General features: G+C 34.5%; 1 protein-coding gene across 1 annotated transcript in view; it reads left to right on the plus strand.

The window, feature by feature from the left end:
* LOC136141858 (disintegrin and metalloproteinase domain-containing protein 2-like) overlaps positions 1 to 27032 on the plus strand; it is a 96219-nt gene that overhangs the window by 22350 nt on the left and 46837 nt on the right. Inside the window, exons 6-9 of the mRNA XM_065900021.1 lie at positions 2351 to 2429; positions 10889 to 10965; positions 14448 to 14616; positions 19537 to 19593. Coding sequence (XP_065756093.1) covers positions 2351 to 2429; positions 10889 to 10965; positions 14448 to 14616; positions 19537 to 19593 — 382 coding nt within the window. The remainder of the gene's footprint in view (positions 1 to 2350; positions 2430 to 10888; positions 10966 to 14447; positions 14617 to 19536; positions 19594 to 27032) is intronic.

Below are 27032 nucleotides of genomic sequence, written 5' to 3' on the forward strand. Positions count from 1 at the left end.
CCAGAATTGATGTTTGTGTGTTTCATGAGCATGGGGATCAAGATTCAAATATTTTATCATATTAGCATCCAATGGATCCAACACATGCTATTGGGAAAAAAAATACTTTCCTCATTGCACTGTAATGAAATGTTTGTAATAAATCAAATGACTGTTTATGAGTGGGATATCTTTCTGGACTATTTTCTCTTATTTTATTTGTTTACTCCTGAGCCCTATTTATCTGAACAGATATCACACTATATTAAATACTGTACTAGGTCTTGTTACCCAGCCTTGTTCAACAATTTTAAGATGTCCTTGTTTTTCTTGATCCTTTAATTTTCCATATAATGTCTGAAGTCACCTTTTTTCTTTGTACCTTTTATTTTATATTCTTTTTCTTTCATAGTCTCCATTTTAATGAATCTATTATTTTATATTATACCATTTTCCCTCAAATTCTTTGTTTTACAACTTTTTACTATTCTTTTAGTATTTTCTCTAGATTATCATATTAATCCCTGAATTATTAAATCTAATATACATTATTATTTTACCAGTTATCATACATTGTTAGATCTTCAAACCTTTTAATTTCACTTACCTTCTACCTTTTCATTATTTTTCCTGTATGCTTTTAAACCCCAGTTAGATATGACTATTATTTTTTGTATAGTCAATATCCCTTTATAATTAAGCATAAATTTGCGCATTCTGTTGCTCTTCATTTTTTCCTGCGTTTGTTTCTATCTGCAGTTAATTTCTATATGTCTCAGGACTTCTCTATATTTCTGTTGTAGATCTGCTTGTTTTTGATTAATTTGTATTCAATGTTAAATATTAACCTTACTCTTAAGAACTTCTTTGCTGGAATAAATTCTAGGATGACCTTTTAAAAATAACTTTTGTCCTTTAAAAGCAGTATTCCGATGTCTTCTGGCTTTCCTCGTTTCTACTGACAACTTAAGCTATCAGTCTTATTGCTGTTCTTTGAAGGGAACATCTTCGTTTTCTTCTTGATACTTTGAAGGTTTTATTTTGGTTTTCATCAGTCTTTAACACTATATTTAGGGGTGATTTTTCTTTGCTTTTATCATGCTCAAATAAAATAGGACTTACTGAGTCTATATCATCAATTTTGAAAAAACTTTGCTCTTATTTTCAGAGATTTTTAAGTTAATCTCCTTGGCTACTCTGTGCAACTTTAAAATTTAGCAGATGATTTTACGGGGAAAGAAGCTATGAATCTGATGCAACTTAAATATTCATATTTTTATTCCAGGACTGCACAGCCACCAAAAGTTCTGCTTGTTTCTAGGCTCCCCAATAATAGCTTTCTCCCTGGTCCAAGCATGGATATTTGACTTCTTTCTTTACCAAAAAACAGTGCTTGTATATCACTAGCTAAGTCTCTTTATAGAACTTTCAACCCGGAATCTGTGTGTTCCCTGGAGCTCCACCCCACTGTGTATTATTTTCTTTTTTTGTTACAAGAATACAAAAAGTTTTGCTCTGTTTGTCAGCGGTTTGGCTCTTTGACCTTTTGCTTTCACAAATCCACACTGCCATAGCTGTCACAAATCTTTATACTATACTAATTGGAAAAATGAAAATGAGATACCTACACCCACCCTTTCTCTTTGTAGAGCCTTTTAAGCATATTCTTCCCATATTACAAACAATGTATTTTAATGTGAGATCTCCACCTGATCTGTTGAATTCATTTCATATTAGTTCAATACTTATTGACCATTTGCTATTTTCCAGATATTCTTCTAAGAGCTTGAGATGCATTAGTAAACAAAATGGATATGAATTTTATATTGTTTATCAGATGAGACTAATAATGGTATGATAAATAGTGGATTAGGAAGAATGTTAGAAAGTGATAAATGCTTAAGCAAAAATATAGAACAAACTAAGAAGTGTCATTTGGAAATCCTATGCTTTAATAATTGAGAAAGTTGAAAATTTTTATAAACTTGTCAAGAGAAGCCTCAGTGACATGTGGATATGTAAGCAAAGACTTGAAGTAGATGAGACAATGAGCCATGTTGAAGAACATCCTAGAAAGGGGCAACAGCTAGTGCAAATACCCTGAGAAAAAAGTTTGCCTGTTGTATTTAAAAAACAGGAAGGAGGACAGTGTGACAGTAAGGTGAGTGAGGAGAGGTCTGAAGACTAGAATTTTTTGAGCAAAATTAAAACTAAATCCATGTGCTCAAAGAATCTCTCCCTCATGCGCGCTCTCTCTCTCCCTCTCTCTCCTCTCCCTACCTATCTATAAGTATAATAAAAGAAATAGCTTTTCACAATAAAATCTAGGAAACAAATTTTCCATTAAATACTTTTTATCTTTATTTTACAGAGTTTTCTTACCTCATAATTTTAGGGTTTATGGTTATAATGGCACAGGAAGTATGAAACCTCTTGAACAACAGTTTCAGGTATGATTTTTATTGTCTGTTTTACCTTTGTTATGTGAGTTTCTGTGACTGTTTTACTTAGGGTCCACATGTCTCTAGAGTATAACAGGCTGGAGTTATGTTTTGTTTTGGCATGAATGTAACCATTTCCTTTGATGATGTGTCTTGAATTAGCTTTGTGACACAGATGATTAACCAAACCACAAATGATAGTGATGCATTTAAGCTATTATTTCATGATGATGCACATGTATATGTTTATGTACCTGTGGCAAAAGGGTTGAATATGGAGTGAAATACTTAAAATGAAAAAACATGACTTAAATCAGGAAAGCTAAATCTAGGAAGAAAAGGAAAATCCAAAGACTTGTCTGAAGTATGTTCAGGGACCAAATAAATACACATAAATTTCATGCACATTTAGGAATATATTAAATTTTCAACCACTTGGAGCTTCATTTAATAAAGTTTTCCATTTGTTGTAAATATAATAGAGAAATGTGCATAGAATTTCAAGGAATACCCATGCCTGAAATGCTGTTTTGCTTTTTACATTTGCCCTGCCTTACCAATTCCTATATTTTTTTAATTTGCATTCCTGATTTCTATGTTGTGAATTAACAACTACTTTGAAATTAAAACATTTTTATAGAGACTAAGCTCTTAACAGGAGAAATAATAGGTATGGTGAGTTCTTTAAATTTTGCCTAACAGAATAGGCAAAATAGACTCATCTATGGAGTTCTCTATACAAATATATAAATGATGCATACTGTCAGAAAGTTTTATGATATATACATACGTACATATATACATAATATTATAGACATACTTATGTATACACACACAATATATGTGTGTGGGGGGGGGCATTTTTTGTGTGTGAGTGTGGTGAAAAAGAGACGGAGAGAAACAGAGTTAAAACAATGAGACAACGAGATGCACAGGGCCGCAATATCCTGCACCTGCATTTTAAGTAATTCTGCCAACCTAACACCTAACTCTACTTCCTACCTCCCAGGAGGTAATCATGAGAGACAGATGTATAATTCAAAAGAAAAAGCAAAGATGTTCTATTTATAACCTGCATGTTATAAGTTATTGAATGCTGGCCTCAAATGCCATGTTTGCCAAAGCTGCAAGCCTATCGTCAGTGTAGGAAAAGCCAGGAAAGTTTATTAAATTAGGTTAGAAGCATATAAATCTATTTTTCATAAATTACACAAATGATTTTCATCCCTAAAAGTTATGTTATCTTACTAACTAAAGATGTATCTACACGAAAACAAAGCAACCAGTTAGACACAGGAAGAGTTTGTTCCTAGTATCTGCAGTTTACTTTATGATCTCTCCAGGACACAGAGATACTCATAATGGTTAAACAGTAAAATTACCAAATGGCATAACAATCCAAAATGTGTATGCACATAAAAACAGACTTCAAATTATAAGAGGCAGAAATTGACAGAAATGAAAAAAGAAATAGGTAAATTATTATTATTGAAGATTTAAACATTTCTCTCTCAATAATTGATAGGTGAAGTAGAAAGCAACTCAGCAAATACGTTGATGCCTTGAGCAGAACTATCAACTTGATCTCATCAACGTTTGTAGGCGACCACACACAACAGCAACATTCTTACTGTTGCTGAGTTTATACACATTCTTTTTTGAGTGCTAATAGAAGAATGAACAAGATATAATAAAGGAAAATAGTGCAAAAAATGACAATGATAACAATAAGAAAAAAACTGGAGAAAACTTATATAATAATAATAAACTTTTGATTCCTCCATCTCAAAATTTTATCCTATGCTGACCTAAAAATGATTTATTTATTAATTTCCAAGTTTTCCAATCAACTTATGTATAAGGTTGATATAATTTACTGATGGTTCTGAAGAATTAAATACATTATCAATCTGGATAATACAAACCACATTTGGAAGGAAGTAGATGAAATGCAGTGGAAAGGAAGAGGTATTTTTCCTTGGTTATATAAAGTATGATTTATACAGATGAACCTGTATATGGGACCACAGTAAAAAAGTACAAATATGATAAGTCAGTGAAATATTTTAAAAATATAAGATACTGTTTTAGTCTATGTCTAAAGATACCATGCAGTAATTTACACATGGAAAGTTTAATGTAAAGAATTATTCATTGTAACAAGGATTAGAGTAAAACAATAAGAAGTAAAGAGAACTCTAAAGGTCATAGGAATATCAGATACAAGAAGCAGCCAGCAATCCTAGGACTGGGATAAAGAAGACAGTTTCCTTGCCCCAGATTTGAGATTGTTAAAAGTGGCACAACCATGGATCTTCAAATAGGACAAGTCACTGTGGTGCTGTACCAAGAGATCTTGCTATAAAATTTCTCTTTAGAACCCTCTGGAAATCTGTCCTTTCGGTAGCCAGGAAAGCTGTTCATAAGATGTCTCACCGAAGTCACTTTGCTATGGAAGGAGAGCGGCCTAGATGATGGGAGGATACTACTGGCTGATGGGTGCTAGAGACCACCATGCACCGAAGGATCTGGGTACTAGAGAATCTCCAAGCACTGAGGGATCCTGGCTTTGCAAAAAGCTGTACCCTCTGCAGGAGCCTACCAAGCTAGCACACTGGAAGCAAATAGCAAAGCTCTCTTCCCATGCTCTCCAGTACCCGTTACTAGCAAAGCTTCAGTGCCACCTGGCAAAAGAAAAAATAAAGAGGCTCATATTCATTTGCACAAAGCAGGCAAAAGGTTAATTTGAAGCTGAGTAGCAATACATCAATAATTGACAGAGCCTACAACTTTGACTACTTAGTTTCTGTATGCACTCTTTTATACACATTTGAACTCTGTAAAAACAACAAAATCACCCTACATTTCTATTTAGCAAGATTCAGCCAACCTTCTCCCAAGTAAAGAAATTCTCATTCTTCCCTCAAAATGATGAGACACACAATCACGAGTCACTGTGTCCATTGCTAGCTATATTAAGTTCTCCACACATTTAGTCACGGTCCAACTGAATACTATGTTAACATGAGGTTAAATTAACTTGTAAAGTTAACCTCCAACCACCTGCATGTAAACTAATAACAGGAAGAGGGAAAAAGAAGAAAATGGTTAGCACATACAAATAAAGATACATATGCATATGACAAGCCAAGAGAAAAATATTTAAAGCTACTATAGTCTTCATTTCTGTAATAAGTCATGATTGCTATGTATGACTTCTTTTTCCCACTACCTGCTCCCCATTTCCATTGCTCTCAACCAGAACCTAAGCTTGTTACGGATATTTACCTAGCAGAATAGCACAAATCTTCACTCCCAAAGGGTTTGCATCCTTAATCATATTTTATTTTGGTTACTATAATACTCAGGTAGGTTCAAGACACAGCATTTCTTTAAGCAACAAATTTCCCTATTGTGTTCAGAGTCAGTCACTCCAGCCACTGGGTTAACCTGTTTGTGCAGTGGCAAAAGGAGCTCGAAATATCCAGTTGGAAGTTTCATCTTCCAAATTAGTGGAATTTTTATTGTGTCCCCAGGTGAACAAATTCCCCACTGGGGGCTAGAAGCTAAAAGTAACTGGGACAGAAAGCAAGATGCTACAAAATGGTTATTAGGTATAATGGTGGGAAGAGACACTCCCATTTCAACACCTTACTTCCTGGACCCATGTATTGTGGTTCTCAGAAAACCATGCCATATAATGGTCTTGATTCAAACATAACCCCAGCCTTTCAGAGTAATGTCTCCCAACTACTATGGTAAATGAGTATTCAGTAACCTGGTCTACCTTTCAATTAGGCCAGCTGCTTCCAGATGATAGACTATATGGTAAGACATGTACATAAACCAACTGCTGCCCTTAATTTGCCGAGAAATAAGTTTCTGTATCAGACACAACACTGTGCAGAAGCCATGGCAGTGGATAAGGCATTCTGCGAGTCCACAAGTTCTGGTGCTAGACGAAGCACCATGGACAGGGAAGGTAGTTTTTGTTTTTCAGGGAATTTAATCCATTTACCTACATCATCTAATGTTGGCATATAATTATTCTTAGCATTCCCTTAATAATCCTTCTATAAGGATGGTAGTAATATCCCACTTTTATTTCTGATTTTAGTAATTTGATTCTTTTCTTTTCATAGTCAATCTAGCTAAATAAAGATTTGTCAATTTTGTTTATCTTTTTGCAGAGCCAGCTTCTGGTTTCATTGATTTGTTCCATTATCTGTTCTTATTAATTTCACTCTAATCTTTATTATTCCCTTTCTTCTGCTTAATCTAGGTTTAATATGTTCTTCTTTTTCCTGTGTTATATGTGGTTGGATAGGCTATTACTTTGAGATCTTTCTTCTTTATTAATACATGCTTTTATATACATAAATTTATCAAAAGCACTACTTTAGCTGCATCCCATACATTTTAGTATGTTGTGTCTTCATTTTCATTCTCCTTAAATATCTTCTGGTTTCATATTTGATTTATTCTTTAATCCATGGTTATTTAGAGATATGATATTTAATTTCTACATCTGTGAATTTCTCCAAATGTTTTCTGTTAATTATTTCTAAAAAAATGCCTTTATTATCAGAAAACATACTTTTATTACTTCTATACTTTTAAACTGAGGTTTTTTAATGGATTAGCATATGGTCTATCCTGGAAAATATTTTGTGTACACGTTAAGAAGAATGTGTATCTTGTTCTTTGGTGGAGCATTTTACAGATGTCTGCTAGGTTTACTTAGTTTATGATTATTTTTCAAGTCTTATATTTCCTTGCTGATCTTCTGCCTAGTTGTTCCACCAATTGTTGAAAGTGGCAAAGAAGAAAAGAAGCCTTCAACTATAAGTGTTGAGTTCTCTATTTCTCCCTTAGTATCTACCTATTTTTTTATGCACTGTGGTGCTCTGATATTTGGTACCTATGTTTACAAGTGTTATATCTTCCTGATGCATTAAACCTTTTATTAGTATAAAATACTGCTCTTTATTTCTAGTAACATTTTTTTCTTTCAAAGTCTACCTTGTCTGATATAAATATAGTCAATCCAGTTTGCTCGTGGTTGCTATTTACATGGTAATCTTTTTTCATTCCTTTAATTTGAGTCTGTCTGTGTCTTTGAACTTAAAGCATGTTGTCTTTCAACAGTTTATAGTAGTCTTTTCACATTGCCTGACAATCTGCCTTTTATTGGATTGTTTAATTCAATCACATTTAATGCTGTCATTGATATAGTTGTATTTGCATCTGCTTTTTACTTTTTGTTTTGTATGTGTCTCATGTGTTTTTGTTCCTTTTTTCTCATTTTAGTGTTTTTTTTTCCCTGTTAGGTGGATATATTCTACTGAAGAATTTAAATTTCCTTAATGATTTTTCAATATTTTTGAGTTATATTTTTAGTGATTTCCCTAGGGCTTACCTTACACATTTTAACTTACCAGATGCAGATTTAGATTTATATTACCTTAATTCCAGTGATATGTAGAAACATTGCTCCTATAAAACTCTACTTCCCTCACATTTATGGTATTATTGTTGTACATATTACATCTATTAATGTTACAAACCCAACAGTACATTGTTACAATTACTTTACTATCTGCAGTCATTTCCTTAACCCAGTACCTCTTTGTTTCCACTCACCTCCTATATGCTGTTATTGGCAAATATATTTCCTGGCCCCAATCATATGCCCTATTCATATTATTTTACTCAATTGATTTTTAAATCAGCTAAGAGAAAAAAGGGGGAAATACGCATTTATATTATGTTTTAAAATTACATAATAACCTGTATGAGCTCTCTTTGGATGTTTATGTGGATTTGAATCACTCTCTGAGATCGCTTACTTTCAACCTGAAGAATTTCTTTAAGTATTACTTGTAAGGCAGGGCAATTAACAACAAATTCTCAAAGTTTTCATTTATATGGAAATGTCTTTAGTTTGATTTTGTTTCTCATTTTTCTTACTGAATTTTTCATATTTTCTTGTATGGCTATTTATTTATTTTCTCTTAGGACTATTTGTCCTTATGTCCACTTCTGGGGGATTTAAATTGTCATTTACTTATTTTCATCAGTTTCACTAGGGATCAGATCTATAGAGTTCCTCATGATGTCATACCAAAAGTTAACTCTCCATATCTTTATTTTTGAAGAATAATTTTGCTTAATATATAATTCTAAGTGCCAGGGATTTTTTTCTCTCTCAGCATTTTTTTTTTGTTCATTGTGTCCTGCCTCCTTACATATGTGTGCATGTGTGTGTGTGTGTGTAAAGAAGTACCATTATTTACATCATTACTCCTATGAATGTTATGTGTTACTTTTCTCTGGTTTATTTCAAGATGTTCTCTTCATTTTTGGTTTTCAGCAGTTTATTATATGATTGCTTCCTTAGGTCTTGTGGAAATAAATAAAAACCAAGCAAATGAGAATAAACAAAGGTTACTTATTCATAGCAAGGACATCATCCACTGTCACTTGCATTTTGGCAGATACTCAAAGGCAGGCAGAAGAGTGGGAAAGCTTTATAGTGGAAGGAAGGGAAGACCCAGGTGTGCTCTGATTGAAGGTTGTTGGTGGGGGCTGCTGTAGATGGGTTAACTATGTGATTGGAGTATTTATTTGGCTTTTCTCTCCTTGGTTCTAAGGTGGAAGCAGGGACAAAAATTAGGGAAGCTGAAAGTTTTTATTTTATTTTTTATATATTTATTTATTTTAAATTTTATTTTATTTATTTATTTATTTTTGGCTGTGTTGGGCCTTTGTTGCTGTGCACGGGCTTTCTCTAGTTGTGTCGAGCTGGGGTTACTCTTCGTTGCGGTGCACAGGCTTCTCATTGAGGTGGCTTCTCTTGTTGTGGAGCACGGGCTTCAGTAGTTGTGGCTCGCGGGCTGTAGAGCTGAGGCTCAGGAGTTGTGGCACATGGGCTTAGTTGCTCCACGGCATGTGGGATCTTCCCGGACCAGGGCTCGAACCTGTGTCCCCTGCATTGGCAGGCAGATTCTCAACCACTGCACCACCAGGGAAGAAGAAGCTGATACTTTTTAATCAAGTCCTTGTTATTGGGACTGATTGCTGTGTAAGTTATTGGTTAGCTTCCTGGGTTGTTACTGGAGATAGCAGCATGACTTCCTACAATGTCAGCTATTTATTGTCAGTAAAGAGGTTGGTTTCCTGCAGGTCAGAGTTCTATTTTTATATATGGTTTGGCCATTGCCTATTTGTTTATTCATTGTCTCAATCTATAAATGTGGTTTCTCACTAAATTTGGCCATGAATTTTTCAAATACTTTTATACCTATTTTCTCTTTCCATTTTTCTGGACCTCCAATTAAACATATTTTAGATAACATTGTCCCACAGGTTGCTGCAGCCATATTCCATTTTTAAAGCTTGTTTTCTCTCAGGTTTCTTTCAGATTCAATGGTTTCTATAGATCTGTATTCTAGGGTTTTTGTCTTTTGCCATCTGCAGTGTCAGTAAAACATATCCAGTGTATTTCATTTTAAATGTATTTCTTTGTTCTAGAATTTAGAGTTGGTATTTTTGTAACATTTTATTTCTCTGCTGAATTTCCTAATTGCTTCCCTTATTATGCCCAAAATTTCCTTTATGATGTTCTTCATCATGTTTTTAATATCTGTTTTAAATCCACTTATTTACTAATTCCAAAATCCGGTGTTATTTTGAAGTCAGTTTCTTTCTGGTTTTACTTTTGACTATGGGCCACATTTTTCTTTTATTCATATATCTAATATTTTAAATCATATACTGGTGATATTCCATGATACATTGGAGAGCTTGTGATTCTTTTCTCTAAAGAGTTCTCAGGGTCAGTAAGATTGTGTGTTTTGTTGGAACATTTGCTACTTTGTGCTGCCCTGCCAAGGGGAGGCACTCAGGTGAAAACCAGTATAACACAAAACTCAGTAAATGCAGTTTTCCTCTTTCTATTGTTGATTCCCTTCTCTCACCTTTTCTTGCCTGCCTTTGTTGTTGGAGTTTAAAAAATAATTTTTCGGAGTCTACATTTGTCATTGATGAGAAGGCTAATCCAATGCAAGCTACTCTGCCATTATACTAAAGTAATCTTGAAAAGAAAAAATTATCTTTTGGGTTTATTTACTTTTTACATCTACCTTGAAAAATTAAGTCAGAAGAGTTTGAAGAAACAAGTTTTTGATGATTTTTACCTTGATCCTAATGATTGGATTGTCATGTTTCATTTATAACAGAAAAAATCATGGAAGTGTACTTATTCTTTGGGACACGTAGGGACAGTTTTGGAAAATTGAGCCAAATGTTCATCTAATGATGTTATAAATCCATTTTGGAAACAATTAGTGTTTGACACATACATATATATATGTGTGTGTGTGTGTGTGTGTGTGTGTTTTAAGTATTTGAGAATAGTGCATTTAACATAAATTATTCTAATAGAAATATATGTGTTTATTTTTCAGAACTTATGCTACTACCAAGGGTATATTGAAGGTTATCCAAATTCTATGGTGATCGTTAGCACATGTACTGGACTCAGGTTGTTATACATAATTTTATGGTTACAAAAAATGGAATTTTTAAGAAATAATTTGAAAAATTATTATCAGAAGCTTTATTTTTAAATTAATTTTATTGGAGTATAGTTGATTTACAATGTTCTGTTAGTTTCTGCTGTACAGCAAAGTGAATCAGTTATACATATACATATACCCACTCTTTTAGATTCTATTCCCATATATAGGTCATTACAGAGTATTGAGTAGAGTTCCCTGTGCTATATGGTAGGTTCTTATTAGTTATCTATTTTATATATAGTAGTGTGTATATGTCAATCCCAACCTTCCAATTCATCCCACCCCACCTTCCCCCCTTGGTAACCATAAGTCTGTTTTCTACATCTGTGACTCTATTTATGTTTTGTAAATAGGTTCATTTGTACCATTTTTTTTAATATTCCACATATAAGTGATATCATATGATATTTATCTTTCTCTGTCTGACTTACTTCACTCAGTATGACAATCTTTACGTCCATCGATTTTGCTAAAAATGGCATTATTTCATTCTGTATTTATGGCTGAGTAATGTTCCATTGTATATATGTACCGCATCTTCTTTATCCATTTCTCTGTTGATGGACATTTAGGTTGCTTCCATGTCCTGACTATTGTAAAAAAGTGCTGCAGTGAACTTTGGGGTACATGTATCTTTTTGAATTATGCTTATCTGCAGATATATACCCAGGAGTAGGATTGCTGGATCATATAGTAGCCCTATTTTTAGTTTTTTAAGGAACCTCCATACTGTTCTCCATAGTGGCAGCACCAATTTACATTCACACCAACAGTGTAGGAGGGTTCCCTTTTCTCCACACCCTCTCCAGTATTTACTGCTCGTAGATTTTTTGATGATGGCTATTCTGACCAGTGTGAAGTGATACCCCATTGTAGTTTTGATTTGCATTTCTCTAATAATTGGTGATGTGAAGCATCTTTTCACGTGTCTCTTGGCCATCTGTATGTCTTCTTTGGAGGAATGTATATTTAGATCTTCCACCCATTTTTTGATTGGGTTGTTTCATTTTTTTGATATTGAGCTGTATGAGCTGTTTGTATATTTTGGAGATTAATCCCTTGTCGGTCATTTCATTTGCACATATTTTCTCCCATTCTGTTTTGTTGATGGTTTCCTTTGCTGTGTAAAAGCCTTTGAGTTTAATTAGGTCTCATTTGCTTATTTTTGTTTTTATTTTCATCACCCTAGGAGGTAGATCAAAAAAAGATCTTGCTTCGATTTATGTCAGAGAGTGTTCTGCCTATGTTTTCCTCTAAGAGTTTTATAGTATCCAGTCTTACATTTAGGTCTTTAATCCATTTTGAGTTTATTTTTGTGTATGGTGTTAGGGAGTGTTCTAATTTCATTCTTTTACATGTAGCGGTCCAGTGTTCCCAGCACCACTTACTGAAGAGACTGTCTTTTCTCCATTGTATATTCTTGCCTCCTTTGTCATAGATTAGGTGACCATAGGTGTGTAGGTTTATATCTGGACTTTCTAGCCTGTTCCATTGATCTATATTTGTGTTATTGTGCCAGTACCATACTGTCTTGATTACTGTAGCTTTGTAGTATTGTCTGAAATCAGGGAACCTGATTCCTCTAGTCCATTTTTCTTTCTCAAGATTGATTCGGCTATTTGGGGTCTTTTGTGTTTTCATATAAATTGTGAGATTTTTTGTTCTAGTTCTGTGAAAAATGCCATTGGTAATTTGATAGGGATTGCATTGAATCTGTAGATTGCTTTGGGTAGTATAGTCATTTTCACAATATTGATTGTTCCAATCTAAGGACATGGTATATCTCTCCATCTGTTTGTGTCATCTTTGATTTCTTTCATCAGTATCTTATAGTTTTCTGAATGCAAGTCTTTTGCCTCCTTAAGTAGGTTAATTGCTAGGTACTTTATTATTTTTGATGTGGTGGTAAATGGGATTGTTTCCTTAATTTCTCTTTCTGATCTTTCATTAGTAGTGTATAGGAATGCAACAGATTTCTGCACATTAATTTTGTATCCTGTGACTTTACCAAATTAATTGATGAGCCCTAGTAATTTTCTGGTGGCATCTTTAGGATTTTCTATGTATAGTATCATGTCTTCTGCAGACAGTTTAACTTCTTTTCCAATTTGTATTTCTTTTTCTTCTCTGATTGCCGTGGCTAGGACTTCCAAAACTATGTTGAGTGAAAGTGGAGAGAGTGGACATCCTTGTCTTGTTCCTGATCTTAGAGGAAATGCTTTCAGTTTTTCGCTGTTGAGAATGATGTTTGCTGTGGGTTTGTCGTATATGGCCTTCATTATGTTGAGGTAGGTTCCCTCTATGCCCACTTTCTGGAGAGTTTTTATCATATATCGGTGTTTAATTTTGTCAAAAGCCTTTTCTGCATCTATTGAGATGATCATATTGTTTTTATTCAGTTTGTTAATATGGTGTATCACACTGATTGGTTTACGTATGTTGAAGAATCCTTGCATCATTGGGATAAATCCCACTTGATCATGGTATATGATTCTTTTAATGTGTTGTTGGATTTGGTTAGCTAGTATTTTGTTGAGGATTTTTGCATCTATGTTCATCAGTGATATTGACCTGTAATGTGTGTGTGTGTGTGTGTGTGTGTGTGATACCTTTGTCTGGTTTTGGTATCAGGGTGATGGTGGCCTCATAGAATGAACTTCTGAGTGTTCCTTTCTCTGCAATTTTTTGGAATGGTTTGAGAAGGACATGTGTTAGCTCTTCTCTAAGTGTTTGATAGAATTCACCTGTGAAGCCATCTGGTCCTGGACTTTTGTTTGTTGGATGTTTTTAAATCACTGTTTCAATTTCAGTACTTGTGATTGGTCTGTTTGTATTTTCTGTTTCCTCCTGGTTCAGTCTTGGAGGGTTGTGTCTTTCTAAGAATTTGTCAATTTCTTCTAGGCTGTTCTTTTTATTGGCATATAATTGCTTGTAGTAGTCTCTTGTGATCCTTTGTATTTCTATGGTGTCAGTTTCAACTTCTCCTTTTTATTTCTAGTTGTATTAATTTGAGTCCTCTCCCTTTTTTTTCTTCATGAGGCTGGCTAAAGGTTTATCAATTTTATTTATCTTCTCAAAGAACCAGCTTTTAGTTTCCTTGATCTTTGCTAAGTTATAACGTGAGGCATGGCTTATAGTGGGAAATTGTCATTGGAAAAGCACAGCATGGAGACTTTTGTACTGTCTCCCACTCTTCTCCTGAATTAAGATTTTTTAGTGTATGTGGAGACCACAGAGTACTAATAGCTTGGTAAATACCAATAGCATTACTACTCTGTTCCACTCAGTAAATTTGTGGATACTCGGTAACTTTTTCTTACTTCACCACATAAGGCTAAGAATGAAAATAACCTGCATACTATTAAAAAACCCTGATTATGTCATTTTATTGACTTTGTGAAAAATGAACTATTTTATTTATTCACTTAGTTTTTGGAATTTTTAGGGGCTTACTACAATTTGAAAATGTAAGTTATGGAATTGAGCCCTTGGAGCCTTCAGTTGGTTTTGAACATGTGATTTATCAAGTAAAACATAGGAATACAGGTGCTTCTTTATATGCTGAGAAGGATATTGAGTCAAGAGAAAAGCCCTATAAAATACAAAGTGTAGAGGTAAGTGATCAACTGAGTAAGCTATGTAGTTATTACTATGCAGCAATATAAAAAATGTATTTTTTTCTGATAAAAAATTATTAACATATGTATATGAGAGAGAGAAAGAGAGAGAGAGTGATACCAGAAACTTGATAACATATTGTAAGTCTTAAAACTAGTCATTCAGTTTTCCAGAACACCAAGGTGGCATTTTCTGCTGTTAGTGGCATTTTTCCCTGTGATCCAGACCTTCGTTGTCTGCAGATGCTCTCCTTTCTCCATATCCATTATATCAAAGTTTGGATATAATAAACATAAGTGACATTCACATAAATTCACATAAAAATTCACATAAAATGAAGACACTTATCTAGGATGCTGAGAAGAATCACTAGTGTCTTTCAAGGCAACTGCCTCAGGGTAGGCCATTACATTTTCCTTATATCCTTATCCAGGGATGGAGAGACTGCTTCTACTGGCAAAGAAGACTCATCAGAATTTAGTAGAAGTTTAGGGACTTCCCTGGTGGCACAGTAGTTAGGAATCTGCCTGCCAATGCAGGGGACATGGTTTCAATCCCTGGTCTGGGAAGATCCCACATGCCATGGAGCAACTAAGCCCATGTGCCACAACTACTGAGCCTGCGCTCTAGAGCTCACGAGCCACAACTACTGAGCCCGTGTGCCACAGCTACTGAAACCTGCATGCCTAGAGCCCGTGCTCCACAACAGGAGAAGCCACCACAATGAGAAGCCCGTGCACAACAACAAAGAGTAGCCCCCACTCGCCACAACTAGAGAAAGCCCGCGTGCAGCAACGAAGACCCAACACAGCCAAAATAAATAAATAAATATTTATTTATTAAAAAAAAGAATTTAGGGATTTAGTGACCCCAGCTTCATCAGAGTTTCTCATATATGCTCATTCCAATTTTTAGGATGTTATTTCCTCCAGTAGGAACCCTGTGAGGGTGGAAATTCAATTTGTGTTGTAGTTCATCCACTCACAAAATGAGATTCTGGGTCTGGTTTTCAACAATCTCAGCTCTGCACCAACAGTGGCTAAGGGTATCTTTCAATAAAGACACTTCTCCAAAAAAACAGAACCAACAGAATATATGTATATGTGTGTGTGTGTGTGTGTGTGTGTGTGTGTATACACACACATATATATTTGATGTAAACACACACACACACACAAAGAGAGGTAGAATGAGAGAATTTAGAGTAGACTGTAGACTAGCAGGCTGGAGACAAGGGAAGAGTTGTATTCAAGTCCAAAGGCAGTCAGCTGGAAGGATTTCTTCTTGCTTACAAGGTAGTCTTTGTTCTGATAAGGCCTTCAACTAATCGATGAGCTCCACACATATTATGAAGGGTAATCTACTCCACTAAAAGTCCACCAATTTAAATGTTTATCTTATCCAAAATCATTTTCACAGAGACATCCAGAATAATTTTTGAACAAAAATCTGGGCATTGTGGCCCAGGCAAGTTCACAGAAAAAATTAACCATCACACCAGGTTTACAAATTTTATTTCATATTTCCTCCAAAAGTTTTATTATTTAATCTCTTACATTTCAATATATGATCCAATTTAATTTAATTTTTGTATGGAGTGAAGGAGGGCTCTAAATTCATCATTTTTCATATGCATATCTAGTTTTCCCAACACCATTTGTTGAAAAGACTCATGTTTGTTCCACTGAATCTTCGTGACCCTTTTTTTCAAAGATCAGTTGACCATAGATGTTAGGGATTATTTCTGCACTTGCAATAATACTCCATTGATCTTATGTCTATTCTTATGCCAGAGCCACACTTTTTACTACTATACCTTTGGAATAAGTTTTGGAATTAGTAAGTGTACATCCTTCAGTAATGTTCTTCTTCAAGATTGTTTTGGCTATTCTTGATACTATCAATCTCCAAATAAATTTTAAAATTCACTTATTTTCAATTCCCTGAAAAATCAAGCTGGGATTCTGTTGATTCTGTAGATTAATCTTGGAAATATTGCCACTTAACAATATTAACTCGTCCTATCCATGAACATTGAGCAGCTTTTTGTTTTTAGGTCTTCTTTAATTTTTTACCACAATCTTTTGTATAGTTGTCTTCAAGTTGTCAGCCAAACTTCTTATGTTAAATTTATTTCTAAAAAATGTTGTCATTTAAATGCTATTTCACATTTAAAATTTTATTTCAAATTTGGATTTCTCATTATTCATGTTTGGAAATTATTGACTTTTGTATACTGATTTCATATTCTGCAAACTTGTTTAAATTGGGTATGAGTTTTTTATTGTACTCTTTGTAGTTTTCTATGTACAAGATGATGTCATCTTAAATAAAGATTATGTTCTTCCTTTTCAATTATGATGCTTTTAACTTCTCTTTTATTGCCCACATGCCCTGGTTAGCATGGTGTTGAATAGGTGAGAAGAATATCCTTGTCTTGGACTAATTTTAAGAAGAAAGTCCACCACTATTAAGTATAATGTTAATGGTGAAATAATATAAAAACTTTCTGAAACTTTCAACTCACTTTACTCTCTGATAAAATTCTCCTGCTTCACCTTCTATCTCACTTTCTCTGACTTTTCCTTATACACTCATGTTCTAGATAATGATATTTCTTGTGTTATGTCTCAGGTTTTTGTTTGTGTTGTATATTGTCTTGTATATTTTTTCACGGCTTTATCTACTGTGATTTACAGATCTCCCACTCTTATTCCAATTTTTTTCTGAGTTATTGATCTTACATTGGACATAATGACTGCCCAAGTTAAACAAAATACACAAACACACACATTAACTATCTACCTACTTATCTATTTATCTATCTATATCATCTATCATCTATCATCATCTTCATGTCCCTCTCACTTCCTGAATATTCTTACCAGTGGGCTTTGGTATCTTTTAACTTTAATTTTTTAATCCAACTACACTGCAATTGGATCATTTAGTAGTGTTCTCCAGTCTTCTTCCCTAGCTCCAATTCTTTAGTGTTTATTTGACCAAAGCAAACTTTCATGCAATTGATGTCAACTTTATATAGCACATTTCCAAGAAATTGGTTTTCTTTATTGGCTACTTTCATTTACTAAATAAAATAGCTTTTCAGGTCTTCTGAAATCTTAACACCTGCCCACCTTCCCAATATACAGATTTCTTGGCATTCTTTTATGCATCTTTGTCTTAAATTTTTAATTATTTTGCTAAAACGGACTATATCTTTTCCCCGTGAAAGCTTATTGTCCAGTAAATAAGTGAATAAATTATAATCAACTAAATATCATCAATCCCTATCTCAAAGATGAAAATAAACAAGGATTACTTCAGGAAATGTAAGTCAACTAACACTTATGTTGCTTGAAACAAAGAAATAGCTTTGAAACTCTCAAACCATTAATATTTTGTTAGTTTCAATTAATATAAATGTTTATTTTTCTCCTCCAGTAAAGTTCATTTCCTTGTTTAGGCACTTCAATGAAACTTTGGAATTCTATAAGCAAAACTATCATGAAGCATTCAGTGCTTCCTTTTGGATGGAAATGAAAATAAACCAATTAGACCATAAGGGGATTTCATTTGCGTTTAAAAAAAAAAAAACCCTCAAGTCTCCAAGGTTTTAAAAGAGAATTTTTTTTTTTTTTTTTTTTTTGCAGTACGCGGGCCTGTCACTGCTGTGACCTCTCCCGTTGCGGAGCACAGGCTCCAGACGCGCAGGGGCAGCGGCCATGGCTCACGGGCCCAGCCGCTCCGCGGCATGTGGGATCTTCCCGGACCGGGGCACGAACCCGTATCCCCTGCATCGGCAGGCGGACTCGCAACCACTGCGCCACCAGGGAAGCCCAAAGAGAATTTTTAAATGGAGGGAAAAAATGAATGATCATTCACCCCTAAATTTGTCTTACTGACCTTATTGACTTTTTTTCCTTTAAATCCTAGATTTATTTTTCTCTATTGCTCCTCTTTATGTTAAGGAAAATGGTTTAACTAAAATGTGATAGTTTTGAACTTTCAAAGGATTAAATACCAGTGTAAAAAGAAAAAAATTCAGGCATTAAAATACACGTAATAAAAGTTTTCTCAATTTTTGAAATTTGATCCTCCTTTTCTGCTTCTATATATTTGTCCAGTGCTTATACGTGGTATGCTATTTTAGTAACAAACTATTTTGAGTTAACTGCACTACAGTCTTAAAGTGCCCACAAAGACTCTCTTCCAAGTTCTCCCTAGTGCATTCCTCCTAGGTTAACTTCATGTAAAAATAATGATGAACATAAGTAATATTTTATTAAATGTAGTTACAACAATTATTACTTGTTGGCAGAGTGTAAGTCACACAGATCATAAGCCCATCGGGCCTCACATTTGTGCCTAATTTAACCACTGTGGTCTAATTAAATGACATCATAACCAGATTCCACGTACTGAGATATCTATGGTACAGTTTAAGAAACCCATTTCGTTTCTCTGTTGCTCACTTTTTTCTGCGGTGATTTATACAAGGATTAGCTTTATCCTTCAGATGAAATCCCACCCCTCTAAACACAGAGATGTGCCCCTACTCTTTCAAGGCCGTAGATAAAATCATACAGCATAATAATGTATAGTGGAATCATTAAATGAACATAAATACACACATAATGGCAAGTCAAGGGAAGAATTTCCTCAGGGAAAAGAATCATATGAGTAGCCCAGTACCAGTGAGAATATGGAGAATGGAAGGTAGAGGAAAGCTATTTTCTGAGTAAATTAAGTGATTGATCAGGTGCGAAAGACATGACAAAGGCAATATTCTGAAAATGATTTCTATTTTCATATAGAAAACTGAATTTTCAATGTTGAATTTGTGAAGTAGTATATTACTTAAAATAATTAAATGATTCTTCAATTTTTATCTAAAGTTTGTGACTTTTTTTCAGCCACCTGCAGACTTCTCTCAGTATATAGAAATGCATGTTGTAGTTGAAAAAAATTTAGTAAGTATACTTTCACTTATTTGTCTTATCTTAATTTATATTAGCAATGGGAGGTTATAAGAAGTGTTGGAATAAATTTTTAACATAGGACAATAAATGATTTTATTTAATTTTTGCTTTATCTCTGCCTTAATGAATTTAAATTACTAGTATCAGTAGTAAATTGGAAATCAAATCTCTATTAGTTTATTTTTAATTTTATATAATTAACATATTAAAACATGTTACCTATAAAACAGTTTCTTAGTAATTTTTATTCATTCCCATACCCATAATGTCTAATAACCTTTGATCTTTTACTGTCTCCATAATTTTGCCTTTTTCAGAAGATCATATAGTTGAAATGTACAGTATGTAGTTGTTACAGATTAGCTTCTTTACCTTGGTAACATGCATTTAACTTTACTACATGCCTTATCATGGCTTGTGAGCTAATTTCTTTTAGTACTGAGTAATATTGCATTGTCTGTATGTACTACAGTTTATTTATCCATTCATCTACTAAAGGACATCTTGGTTGCTTCCAATTTTGAGATGAATCAAGCTGCTATTAACATCCATTCACAGGTTTTTGTATTGACATATTTTAAATCCTTTGGGTAAATATCAAGCAGCATGATTGCTGCATCATATGGTAACAGTATGGTTTTTTTGTTTGATTTTTTTGTGAGAAACTGCCAGACTGTCCTCCAAAGTGCCTGTTTCATCTTGCATTCAGCACTTTAAATATATAATCCCCTTGTCTTCTGTCCTCTAAAGTGTTTGCTAAGAAATCGGCTAGTAATCTTATTATCACCCCTTTTATGTGGTTAGTTACTTTTCTCTTGCTGCCTTCAATATTAATATTCTCTTTAGGTTTTGACAGTTTGATTATAATTTGTCTTGGTGTGGGTCTCTGGCTTTATCCTTCTTAGAATTTAGGCTTAAAGATTTGTATGTTCATGTGGTTCATCAGATTTGGCAAGCTTTTGGCCATTATATCTTCAAATAATCTCTCTTCTTCTTCTGGGATTCCCTTAAGTCATATATTGTTCTGCATAATGGTACCCCACCAGTCCCTCCTCCGTTTTCTTTCTGGTTCTCAGACTCAATAATTTCAGTTATCCTGTTCTCAAGTTTACTGCTTCTTTCTTCTGCCCCTTTAAATCTACTGTTGAATCCTTCTACTCAATTTTCAGCTCAGTTATCGCATTTTTCAATGCCAGAATTTGTTCGGTTTCTTTTTATAATTTCTCTATCTTTATTGATATTTTCATTTTATTCATATATCATTCTCCTGACTTCCCTTCATTCTTTTTGTTTTCCTTTAGCTCTTTGAGCATATTTTAGACAGTTGTTTTAAAGACTTTGTCTAGTATGTCTCTATGTCCTCAGGAAGGGTTTCTGCCAATTTATTTACTTCGTTTGGGCCATGCTTTTTTTCTTTGTTTGCCTTGTAACATAGACTGAATGTTTCTGTTCCTCTAAAATTTATACTAATGCATAGTGATGGTACTGGGAAGTGGAGCCTTTGGGAGTGGCTTAGGTCATGAAGCTGGAGCCCTCATGAATGGGATTAGTGCCCTTATAAAAGAGAGGCCAGAGAGCTCCCTCACCTCTTCTACCATGTGAGGACAGAGCAGGAAGATGGCAAGATGGCCATCTCTGAACCAGGGAGCATGTTCTCATCAGACACAGGGTATGCTGGAAACCTAATCTTTAAACTTCCTGGCCTCCAGAACTGTGAGAAATAAATGTTTGTTGTTTGAGCACCCAGTCTATGGTGTTTTTGTTAGGGCAGCCCAAACTGACTAAGACACATTGTGATTTTTGTTGAAAATTCAGCATTTGACAAAATAACCAGGGGACACAGAAAACAGCCATTCAGGCACCTTCCAGACAGGTTAGAACATTGCAGATAAGGTCTTCTCTTCTCCACCTGGTATAAGGGAGGGAATTAGGAAATGGACTACCATTTCCTCCAGATTAAACCATGCCACACTGGGGAAGGGAATAGGGCATAGGGGAGTAGAAACACCACAAAATTTCCTGTCATTTTCAAGATTTTTTTTCTTGATTGGACATTTGTAGACCTTTGAATGTTTTCCTGAGGTTTTCTGGAGGCTCCAATGAGGTTATTTCAGCCAGTTTCTGGTTGTCTTTTGATGTTTCCAGAGAAAAACGAAGGCTTGGTGTTTTCTAGTTCTCCGTTTTGTTGACTTCACTCCCCATGAAGGATATTTTTAATTATTTGTTGTCATCATTTTACAAAGGCTACTTTAAATCTTCGTCAGATAATTCTACCAAGTGATGTACTTTGGTGTTGACATGTATTGACTGACTTTTCTCCCTCAAGTTGTGATTTTCCTGGTTCTTGGTATGGCAAATGGTTTTCAGTTGCTTTCTGGAAATTTTTACTATTACGTTATGCAATTCTTCATTCTACTGAAATCTTTTATTTTGTTCATTCAGACTCCTTAGCTGTAGCACATAAGTCCTGACCAAGTTATATGGGTTAAATTCAATGACAAAAGTTCTCAGAGCCTTCATAATGCTATTTTGGTCTTCTTGGTTCAGTCGCTGTTTCTGCGGGTCCCAGTGATACTTGCCTGTCCTGCCTGCAGGAGTGGAAAGGCCTTCCCCTGTCTCCTTCTGTTGCCTCTGAGTGGAATATTGTAGATGGTGGGCCTGTGCAGGTGGAAAGTGTCTCCCTGGTCCACCCAGTGCTAGTGGGTGGCTGTTTGTGCGGGTGGGAGTTACTTCCCAGGGTCATTCTGCCTAGTGTTTCTAGGTAGGTACAGGAGACATCAAGCCTGTGGGGGTGGAGATATTTTGTCAGAAGAGTTTCACTCTTCCCTGCCGATACTGCCAATAGGACCAAATGGCTGTTTCCTGGTCCAGGCCACCTGTTGTCTCAAGCTCGTTAATGAGAAGCTCCATGCTCTGGTGCAGAGGTTACTATTCTAGGCATCACAGTGTTAATGGGTTTCTCATTCCATTTCTACCTGGACTACTTTTTTGCCACTGGATGGGGTGTTGGGAATTGCTGAGAAGCTATGTTGTTCTTCCATTCCTAGCATACCTGTACAGGTACCTTCTTACTTCCACCTTTTAGAGACTTCCTATGATTTTTTTGTTATATTATTTCAGGGTTTATACATTTTTATAATTTTGATCAGCTTGGAGGAACAGGGAGAGATGAGTTTATACCACCCTTTCTTGAAATTTAAATTATTGTCTTTTGTGGGAATTCCTTGACGGCCCAGTGGCTAACCATGCAGGCTTTTTCACTGCTGGGGGCCCAGGTTCGATCCCTGGTTGGCGAACTAAGATCCCGCAAGCCGCTTGGCCAAAAAAGAAAAAAAAAGGGATAAATTACTGTCTTTTGCAAATTTTTTTAAACTAATTTTAGAGAAGAAAAGACAAGATATTGTTTTATACCTTGTTATTGCTAGTACCAATGTTCTTTATTATACTTATGTAGATATGAGTTACTGTTTTGTGTCATCTTTTCAACCTGAGAATTTCCTGATCATTATCATTTCTTGCCTTATTATTTCTGGCAGAGCAGCTCTGCTATCACTGATTTCTCTCTCTCTCTGTCTTTAAAATTTGAGAATGGCTTTCTGTTGCCTTTACTTAAGAAGAATAGTTTTGCTGAGTATAGAATTCTTGACTGAGAGTATTTTGTGGTAGCACTTTGAATTTGTAACCCCACCTGGTCTCCATTGATTCTAATGAGAAGTCAGCTCTGAACCTTGCTGTGCTTCTCCTATAGGTGATGTACCACTTTTTTCTTCTCAGTATAAAGATTTTCTCCTTGTGGCTCTTGTCCATTAACTACAACTATGATGTGTCTATGTGTGACTGTCTTTGATTTTATCTTACTTGAAGTTTGTTGAGCCTAAGTAATGCATAGATTAGTGATTTTCATTGTTTGGGAGTTGTTAGCTATTATTTACTCAAGTTTTGTATTTTTGTTTGTTTTGTTTTGTTTTGTTTTTTGGTCATTTCTATCTCTCCTCTCCTTCTAAGATGCTCATTATGTAAATGTGTATTTGCTTCATGGTGTCAAACAGGTGTCTGAGATTCTGTTCACTTTACTTCTTGTTTTTCCTTTCTGTTCTTTATGTTGAATAATTTCTATTGATACATTATTATTTTCACTTATTCTTTCTGCTAGTGAGCTTATATAATTTTAGTTATTATATTTTCAACTCAAGTATCTATTTAGTTCTTTTTTACAATTTTATAATTATTATTTGTTTTTTCTATTTCACTCAGGTTTATTGAGATATAATTGACACATAACTGTGTAAGTTTAATGTGTATGTGTTGACTTGATACATTTATAAATTACAAAATGATTACCACTGTAGTATTGGCTACCACGTCCATCCCATCACACAATTAATTTTCATTTCTCTTGTGGTGAGAACATTTAAATTCTACTCTCTTAGCAACATTCAAGTATATGATGCAGTGTTATTAGTCATCATCACCAAGCTGTACATTATAATGTATAATTTATATTCTTTACTGATACTCTCCTTTTTATGAGTCAATGTCATCATTCCTTTACTTCTTTAAACATGGTTCCTTTCAGTTCCATGTTTACCGTAGTTGCTTTATATTTTCGTGTGCTAAATCCAATAAGGTCTACCTCATAGTTTCTAATGACTGCATTTTCAACTATGTGGGTAACATTGTTTTATTGTGCTTACTATTTTTTAAATTCTTGTTTCTACTTTTAAGCCAGGATTTTTGTGGTTGACCTTGGGTGAACATATCTTAGTGGTCAGCCAATGACTGGTCAGAGGCTATGCTCCAACATTTGAGCTAGTAGGCTTCTAACCTTTGCAAATGGATTTGTCTATTAGGGAAAGTATTCAATTTTCAAGTCAGGTAGGTTTTGATTTTTATAGGACTTTCTCACATCTCCTCAGGTAGTGAGTAATGTTTCAAGTTCAGCCATGAACTTGTCGATATCTTAGACCCCTTTCAGTCTCTCCTGAGCATGAGTGTTAACTGGTGCATGAATGGAATATTCCAGACTATAAAGGATATATGGAAGGTTGTCAAGACCCGTTATGGCTATTATATCCCCCCCCCCCAATTCCATGTTAGATTTCTGACTCATCTTCTGGACTGTTGCTTGAAATAACCAGTATCACAGCCTAAGTTTATCTGTGATGATGCCCTTCAATATTCATTTGCCACAGAGATCACTATTGTTTTTGACAGTATAGCTGGGCACGTAGTTTTGCCCTGCTCTGCACCAAATCAAGTTATCCTCCTCTGATAGGGAAGCGTCTGGATTTTATGGCTTGACCTACCATGGTAGAATTACCACACAATACAATTTGAGATGTGGTTGGGGACAACCTCAGGTGAAATGTCACAGATTCCCACTGTTCTTACCATAGGATTAATAGTTTTTCTTTAATTAACATTTCTCATTTTAATGCCCTTGGTCAATTGGCAGAATCTTGAAATGTTTTTGAGATTTTTGTCTTTTATCATTGCTTATTGTGGAAAGGATTTGCAGACCTCATTATTTCACCATCTCAGGAGTCCCACTCTCTGTAATTAACTTTTTAATCCCCCTTAGTTTGTGAACTTTTCTTCTTATAGGTTTCACATATTTGCTAGGTATTTTATTTTACTGTGCTTGAAAATTAGATATTTTCATACATTCTTACTTCTATTCCTTGTTTTAGTCACTTATAGATTCCTGAGACACTTTTTGTTGCTCCATAACAAACTACTTCAAAATTTAGTGGCTTAAAAGGACAACTATTTATTTAGCTCACAATTCTTAAATATCCTCTGATCGCATTAAGATCTCCTTGTGCTGGACTGGCCTCATTTGTGTACCGTTAGTAAACTACTGATTTTGCTTGGAGTTGGGTGGTCCACTGGGTGTCTCAGCTGGCATGTTTTATCTCTGCTTTCCAATGATATTCGTATCATAATAATGTTATTTTTGTACAAGTTTTTGTGTGGACATAAGCTTTTATTTCTATTAGGTAGATGCAAAAGGTGAGAGTTGCTGAGTTGTGTGGTAACTCAAAATGTTTCACACTTTGAGACCCTAAAAAACAATTTTCACCATTATGTATTGCACCAGCAATGAACAAATGTATGAGTTCCAATTCCTCTAAATTCTCAACTCTGTTATTGTCTGTCTTTTGGACTTTAGCCATCCTGGCGGGTGTGAATTAGTTTCTCACTGTGCTTTTGATTTGCATTCCCTATTGTGTAATGATGTTGAGAATATTTGCATTTTCTTATTAGCTATTAGAATATTTTATTTGAGAAATTATTTAAATTCTTTACACATATTTCATTGTGTTGTCTTTTTATTGTTGTAGTTAAGTATTCATTATATATTGTGGATGCTAGACGCTTATCCAATATATGATTTGCAAATATTTTTATCCATTCTGTGGGTTATCTTTTCATTTTTTGATTGTGTCATTTGAAGCATAACATTTTAAAATTTTGAAAACATCAGTCTTTCTCCATTTAATGTTCTTGCTCTCTCCAAATATCAATTGACCATAAGTGTTAGAATTTATTTCTAGAAATTGTTATATTATTGATCTATAACTCTAATCGAAAGCCAAAAGCACACTGCCTTGATCATTACAGCTTTGTAGTTAGTTTTCAGATTTGGGTGTATGAGTCTTCCAACTTTGTTCTTCTTATTTAAAATTTTTGCAGACATTCTGGATCCCTTTCACTTTCATATACATAATAAGGTAAACTTGCCAATTCCTGCAAAACAATGCTGGAATTTTAATAGGGATTATATTATTTCTATAGATCAATTTGGAGATTATTGCCATCTTAACAATAATAGGTCTTCCAATCCATGAACACAGGTTCACTTTCCATTTATTTGTATCTTCTTTACTTTCTTTAAATGGTGTTTTGTAGTTTTCAGTGTGTGTTTTGTACTTCTTTTGTTAAATTTATTTTTTGGCATATTATCATTGTTTGATACCATCTTAATTTAATTTTAGATTGTTTATTGCTGGAGTATGGAAATGCAATTGATTTATATATTGATCCTGTATTCTCCAATTCTGCTGTAATCATTTATTAGTGCTAATGTTTTTTAGTGGTTGTCTTAGGATTTTTATATGTACACATCTTTTTGTCTGTTAATAGAGTGTTTAACTTCATTTTTTTCTACGTAGATACCTCTTGTTTCTTTTCCTTTACTAAATGCTTAGGCTAGAGCCTCCAGTGAAAGCTGAGGGAGTAGCAATGAGAACAGATATACTTATCTTTTTCCTGATCTAAGAGAAATAACACTTATTCTTTCACCATTAAGTGTGATGCTATCTGTGGTTTTTTAATAGATGTCCTTTATCAGGTTGAGGGAGTTCTCCTCTATCCCTAGTTTATTGAGCTTTTTTTTTTTTTCTTTAGTCAAATGCTTCTTCTGTGTC

Source organism: Phocoena phocoena, chromosome 21 (genome assembly GCF_963924675.1).
Source record: "Phocoena phocoena chromosome 21, mPhoPho1.1, whole genome shotgun sequence".
Taxonomy (NCBI): Eukaryota; Metazoa; Chordata; class Mammalia; order Artiodactyla; family Phocoenidae; genus Phocoena; species Phocoena phocoena.